The sequence below is a fragment of the Meleagris gallopavo genome, chromosome Z (genome assembly GCF_000146605.3).
Source record: "Meleagris gallopavo isolate NT-WF06-2002-E0010 breed Aviagen turkey brand Nicholas breeding stock chromosome Z, Turkey_5.1, whole genome shotgun sequence".
Taxonomy (NCBI): Eukaryota; Metazoa; Chordata; class Aves; order Galliformes; family Phasianidae; genus Meleagris; species Meleagris gallopavo.
Window position 1 is genome coordinate 45,747,570 of NC_015041.2, and position 7,497 is coordinate 45,755,066.

General features: G+C 34.0%; 1 protein-coding gene across 1 annotated transcript in view; it reads left to right on the forward strand.

Annotated features, from left to right (window-relative positions):
* CHD1 (chromodomain helicase DNA binding protein 1) overlaps positions 1-7,171 on the forward strand; it is a 219,293-nt gene extending 212,122 nt beyond the window's left edge. The window contains exons 27-31 of the mRNA XM_031557424.1: positions 2,106-2,284; positions 4,050-4,146; positions 4,369-4,426; positions 5,238-5,448; positions 5,598-7,171. Of these exons, the coding sequence (XP_031413284.1) occupies positions 2,106-2,284; positions 4,050-4,146; positions 4,369-4,426; positions 5,238-5,448; positions 5,598-5,961 (909 nt within the window). The 3' untranslated portion in view covers positions 5,962-7,171. The remainder of the gene's footprint in view (positions 1-2,105; positions 2,285-4,049; positions 4,147-4,368; positions 4,427-5,237; positions 5,449-5,597) is intronic.
* Positions 7,172-7,497: the final 326 nt, after the last annotated feature.

A 7,497-nucleotide genomic window follows, 5' to 3' on the forward strand; every position in this document is an offset into this window, starting at 1 on the left:
GGGATTTGAGATGGGAGAAAAAAGAAAAAGAGGATAAGAAAGAATTAAAATATATTAAAGAAAAGAGAGAAAACAAAGTAAAAGAATTCACACAGAAAGTAAAAGAAGTAAAGGAAGAGAAGGTAACTAGGTTTACTTATCTTATACAGCACTAGAAAAGGCAACTAGGTTTTTGTGAATTTTTTTGAGTTGAAAAGATATTTTGGATCCGATCAGTTGTCATTTCATTGAAATCTTTTACATTATTTGAAGTTTTGTTTTTACGACTTGCAACTATGAGGACAGGCATATGAAATAGGAAATTACTTCTTTAATTATACATGACGTATATGGATTGAGAACACAAGTGGATGCAAGAGACTCTTATTCCTATTCCATTCTGCTTTTCCATCCTACAGAGAAAATGAAATGTCTCATCATTGAATGTGAGCATAGTTTTATTACCAAAGAGAATGCAGTAGTTATCATCATTTTCATACATTACAGGATAATTTCACACCCTAAGTACACTTAAGCATTTTCATATTTTGCTCTTAGGTAAATGAAATCAAATCTGAAAATAAAGAAAAATCTAAAAAATTCCATTACTGGATACTCCAGTTCATATTACTGCAACCAGTGAACCAGTTCCTATCTCGGAGGAATCTGAAGAACTGGATCAGAAGACATTTAGTGTGGTAAGTCCCTTTTTGATGATACCTCAGCGCTTTTCTAGATATTCTGAATTGACACAGTTCTGATATTACTGTAATGTTATGTACAGCACAGAGATCTCTTGCTAGTAAACTGTCAGGTCACTGACATTATATTGAAATTTCTTCTGTATTCAGGTCAGCAGTTTTATGTTATCGCTTTTTGCATTTAGGCATTACAGTAAGAAAACTTATCTAGTGGTCAGTATGCTGAAGAAATCTATCCTCCGTATGAACTTAGGTATTCTACTTATTCAAGAACAGAAATTAATAAACAGGCTTTAGAAGGGTACTTTGAGCAATCATGAACTCTTCTGCTGTAGATGTTTTATCATACAGATGTCAACAGTTTTCTGTTTCTGCCAGACAGGTTTATTTGATCTATGGTAATGCTAGACTACAGCATGCAAATTAGATTCTCATGAGAATGCCTGTCAGAGGTCTATATAAGTTTTTTAATTGAACATTGCAGTTTACTCATTTATGATTCCCAGGATGCGTCTCCAGTGATTCAGGTCGGTTAGAGTATGTGACTGAAAACCACTTGATTTCTGTGTACAGTTTATATTTTTTGATCACTTTTGCACTTAAGCAGTGAACTCTGTAAGCTGTTTTGTAAAAACTAGTTCAAGCTGTGGCTAGGTCAATGTGTTGTACAGCTGCTTAATTATTTCGTGACACGTACTCTCCTCCTTGAACTCTTCCACAACTTCTCTTTTCTCAAGATTTTGACAAAGTGATGGTGGTATTTTTCAATGCCCTCCCCTCCCTTTTATTTTTAAATAAATAAATAAAGTCTGGTTCTACAGATGTAACATTTGTCCTTGCAGAGAACAATTCTGGTTTGTGTTTGTGCATGGAATAACATTTTTTGGCCAGGCTCTTATTTCTGAAGTGCATTTTTTTTCTTATGCCTTATATCTGTGTAACTGTTAGGCTTAAAATCTTCTCAGAGAAGGAAAGCATCCTCTACTCAATGGCAAATAATTGCTAAAACATCGTTTTGAAATATGCTGAATGCTCACACATTTAATCTTGAAATTGAGTTTTTAGCTGTTAGGTTGCTGAAAATAGGCCTTGTCCTAAATACTTGTGCTGAATTTTGTAGCAAATATTATCAAAGCTAGTTGTAATAAATCCTTCTCCCTCCAAAATCTTTAGACTGAAGTATTATTTTCTTAAATCCTGAATATCTTTATTGTAAATCATGTCCTGCTTTTATATAGGAGTAAAATTTCCAACTGTTTAAAATTCAACTTCTTCCAGTGGAAACCAGTAAAACTAAATTTTAAGATCTCTGAGCAGAGTCTTGTGTTTCATTTGGCTTGTAACTATACTGCCTTTGCCTGCATAAATATCACAGTAATGGGCGGGTCATGTTTTTTGTTTTTTGGTTTTTTTCCCATTTTACAGTGCAAAGAAAGAATGAGGCCTGTCAAAGCAGCACTGAAACAGCTGGATAGACCAGAGAAGGGCCTTTCTGAAAGGGAGCAGCTGGAACATACTAGGCAGTGTCTAATCAAAATTGGGGATCACATTACAGAATGCCTGAAGGAGTACACAAATCCAGAGCAAATAAAACAGTGGAGGAAGTAAGTTCTTTTCTGCGTTGTTTTTCTTTTTTTAAAAGGAAAATGTCTAATTGTCTTTACTAAACAGTGAAGTTTTTAATTATTTCTCTTGTTTCTTGTTCACTATTTCTTTCTGCTGTTTTAAATGAGGATTACAAAAAATGATTAGTAATGAACTTTTTCATATTGCATAGCAATGCAATTTATCCAGTAGATGGAGTCATCTGACTTCTTAAAACAATAAATAACTGTTACTTACAGCCTTTTAACAGTGGGAAAGAGTTCTTATCTTCAAGGATCTTTTTAATTCAACTTAACAGATTTTTTTATTTGCACTAAAAATAGGCAATTCAAATGGGTATGCTGAAAATTTGTGTTGGTTTTGATGTGCAGAATACTTTCTTCTTTTTTAAATACACTCTAAATCAAATGACTTGATTTTAAAAGTCATACTCATATATTTCAAAATTAAAGGGCTTTAAATGCTTTTATGCATTGTGAGGTGATATTTTTCGAAAAAAAATCTATTTTTGTAAGACTGTTGCTCAGTTAAATTCTTAATGCAGTTTGAGTTCATTCTGTCTTAATGTACGTTTCAGTCTTTTATGTTTGAACATATATCCTGCATTTCCATATACAAGCTATTTAAGTGCTATAATTTCCTTGCAGTCTGCTGCTTCAATCTGTTTTCACTCAGTTTATTTCAAATTATTAAGATGATCCAAAATATATAAACAAGATCCATGTCTTACATCCTGATATATTTCTTTAAATGGAAACACACAGTAGAAATATTATTCACAATAATGCTACAGTACCATTTCTAGACTATTAAAATATGTATTCCAGCTGTTTTTGGTAAATACTGTAAAGACACATAGTCTGTATTTCAGAGTTACACAAGTATCTTTAGGCTCACCACTGACTTGTTATCTACCTTTGCAAACCTCTAGACCGAAACTGCAGTGCTTAAATAGTGACAGTGAGGAGCAGACAGTTGCTTCCTGAGCCTGCGCTTCAGATGTTTCTGGGCACCAGGATTGTGTGGTCTCTTTTAAGTGTTCTACCTGTAAACTTGACTAAAAGAATTTTAGACTTCAGTTTATTTATCTGTAGTCTTGGATCAAACTTTTTCTTTAGGGCTTTGGCAACTCAACAGCAAAAGACCTCAGTTAGTCTTTCTTCCTTTGTAGAACAAATTAGGCTTGAAGTTATTCCTGTGCATCTTCTGTTCATTCTCAGATTTCTTGTTTGATTTCAAAAGCTTTGACCAGGCTCCAGAATTCTGTGGAAGAATTCTATTATATTTTCAGGAAATAGTCTGTAAATCAAATGTCATACACTGGAAGAAACTTCAGTTCTGAAAGAATTTTCCCTCACATACTGAGTTTACTAAATTTTAATTACTGAGTTGTAAATGCTCAAATTTTGTTAGATTTCAAACAATCTTTCAGAAGCCATACATAAACTGAAAGCAATATTTGTAAGCAGTTACACAAACCATTTTATTAACACAAATGTTATTACTACTTCATTTCACACACTTGGATCTCTGAAGTAATAATGATAAATATTACAAAATGACAAATTATTACAGGAATTCACTCATCAAATGCTTAAAATACAGCTAAATAATTCTTGCTGTGCAGCTAGGCAGTACTCTCTGTAGTGGATTTCATAGTGTTTTTTGTGTTGTTGAATTGATTTCAGTTAAGTCCACAGTCTTTTGCATAATAGAAGACAGCTGAATGCATAGAATTATAACTTCTCCTTTCTTCTTCCTCAGAAACTTGTGGATTTTTGTCTCCAAGTTTACAGAATTTGATGCCAGAAAGCTGCACAAACTCTACAAACATGCAATCAAAAAGCGCCAAGAGTCTCAGGTAATATTTTAAACCCTCTCTAAATATACAAGCGTATATTTTTTTGGTGTTACAGCACTTAATTTAGATTTAAAGCATACTCAGGAACACAGAAAAGCCCATGTAACTCAAGTAATTACTTTGTGTTTGTAGTAATGTAGTCTCTTTTGTTACAATCTTTTTCTAAAGAATTCACATTAACTTTTTGACTTACCAATGAGTTTATGTACTTGTCTCTTTTAGCAGCACAATGACCAAAACATTAGCAGCAATGTGAATACACATGTAATCAGAAATCCAGGTAAGAAATCTTAACTATATTCTCATGCTGAACATAGCTTAAGCTTGTAATGGGTTTAGTAGCTATCCTTTTAAAAACTATCCTTTTAAAAAAAATTGGAAGCCTACTTTTTGTATTTAGTTTTGGGGTGGTAGAGATGTCTGCTTAAAAGCTGTCAATTTCATAGAAACTCTCTGCCTATTTGTAGCTATTGTAATGTCACTATAGATGTGGCAGAGAAAGAGAGCTATATTTTAAGGTCATAGTTTTTAATTAGTTATATGTGATGTCTTTTATTGCTGATAGTTATACTGTTTTGTTTTTTTTTCTATGTTCCCATACTTGCACTGTTGCAAAATATTACACAAAAAACATATGTGTTACCGTGGATTTAAAATCGACATATTATAGGAACGCTAGTAAAAGTCTTTCATTAACTACTTGTGCATGTAAAATGTTTTCTTTTCATTAGGCCCTTCCTTCCTTAGAGAGGCAGTTGGTACAATTCTAAACCTACTCTACCAAAGGCACTACTCACTGATTATTTGGATCATTGTTCGACTCTCCATTCAGTTTCTAAGGCCAAAAAGCTCAGTTCCTGAGCCCTACACATCTACATTCCTGGTTTGCATCCTGCTTACCTCTAGGGTTTCTTTCTGTTCATTCACAGTAATGCATTTGTCTTGCAACCATTTAGGTCATATTTCTGTCAAATTATAATTTCATTTTCACATTGCTTTTAATGAAACAGGTAGAAGTGCTGTTTAAATTGAGTGAAGAAAAGAATTTATAATGTGTGAGAGTTCTTTATAACCTCTGCTTTATTAAACAGATGTGGAAAGACTGAAGGAGACTACAAACCATGATGACAGTAGCAGGGATAGTTATTCTTCTGATAGACATTTATCACAATACCATGATCATCACAAAGACAGGCATCAGGGAGATGCCTATAAGAAAAGTGACTCTAGGAAAAGGCCGTATTCAGCCTTCAGTAATGGAAAAGATCACAGAGACTGGGATCACTACAAACAGGACAACAGGTGAGTTTCTGCAACAACTCTAAAATCTGTTCAGAATTCTCTTCCTGTTTTTGTAATATGCATGCAGCAAGCACCAGTGCTTGAGTGTCCAAAGCTTTTCGCTGTGTGTTCAATAGCACTTTTCTAATATAAAATCTTTTGGTTTTTAGATACTACAGTGATAGTAAACATAGAAAGTTAGATGACCACAGAAGCAGAGATCACAGATCAAACCTGGAAGGAAACTTAAAAGACAGCCGGGGTCATTCAGATCACCGCTCCCATTCAGACCACAGGATACACTCAGATCACCGTTCCACTTCAGAATACGGTCATCACAAATCTTCCAGAGATTATAGATACCACTCAGACTGGCAAATGGACCACAGAGCTTCTGGTAGTGGCCCAAGGTCACCACTAGATCAGAGGTCTCCGTATGGTTCAAGGTCTCCCCTAGGACACAGATCTCCATTTGAACACTCGTCGGATCACAAAAGTACACCTGAACATACATGGAGTAGCCGGAAGACATAACAAAGACTGACATTTTCTGGACCTTCTTTTAGCCATATACAGTAAACTAACACAGTAATTGCCTTACGTGACTTGAAAGATATGGACTGGATATTCTATCAGTAGCAGTATTGTTACTTCTTTCCAGGATGCAAGGTCTATTATCCCAACAGAAGAAAAATATTTTTGTATTTAAAGTTTATGCTGCACTGTGCTGCAAATGTTGTAGCACTTTTTTTTAAGAAATGGAAGATGTTTACTTTTACAGGGACCTCAACACTGCCCCTTTCAGACTGGATCTTACTATAAAACTCTTCATGTCAAAGTGATTTTAGGCTGAACACAGATTAAATTATGTTTGTAAATGAACATTTAAACACTGACCTGTGCTTATGTTTCAGGAAAGAATGGGGGATTTATTTTGTTTTATTTCTTAGTAGAGAACTCTCAAGGACTTTGTTCACTTTCCAAAGCTACTTGTTTACATTGTACACTGCGACCACCTTGCCGCTTTTCATCACAAGCTTGAATATTTAAATTCTGTAACTACAGTTGTAAAATACCCAGGATTTCTCCTGTTTGTGATCAGTTATAATGCCTTTTTATGAAACAAACAACAAAAAAATTAAAAAAAACCACAACAAAACCAACAAATGGCTGTAAATTATTGTAAATTAATTAAATGAGCTTTTTTCCCCTCTCAGGCTTTTTTTGGCTGTTCCTTTCCCCACCAACTCAGGCCTTCTTTTCACAAAGTCGATAAACTTACATGTTTAAATAAAATATCTCAATGAAATCAGAATGTAAAAATGGGGAAAGGGAATATTTTATTCCATTTAGTGGTCCTTTTTTATTGGATATGTTAGATACCTGTTTTTGGTTGTTTTTTGGGGTTTTTTTGTTTTTTTTCTACTAAACTGTCAGTGTTGTGATTGTTGTAATGGAACAGTGAGAAATATCCAGCTAAACTATGCTCTGGAAAGCTTTTCAGGTGCATTGGTTTAAAGAAGGAAGTGTTCAGTACCTGAACACTTTAAAACCCAGATCAGCCAAGATTTATTGTAAATCCATTTGTTTTCACACTTTAACATGGGCAATAATGTCAAATGTGCTATGCAGCCAGTTCATATTTTAGAAGATTTGAATGACTTTATTAACAGAATTGTTACAATGCACATTGATTGTACATAGATAACTTCTATCTGACAAATTAAATTTAACTAAAAGGATATTGTGGGCTCTTGTAGTTTTCTGCTATGTTTTGCTGTACAGCGTACCTTTTCCTCAATTTTAACTCTGAAATACTAAATTTTACTACACTACATTCTAATTAGAGAAGATATCTAACCCGACATTGTGTGGTTGATGCTGAGCACTTTTTCCAGTTACCTGGGTTTGTATGAAAGATTTAATAGAGAACTAAAATCTGTCCATGGAGAGTCAGGATCTCATTGTAGGCACAGTTTAGGTCAGCTAGGTTGATTCTATTTAAGCTAATTTATTGTAGGCTGTAATTTGGTAACTTAATGGTTCTTTGCATCTTAGCTTTTATCTTAT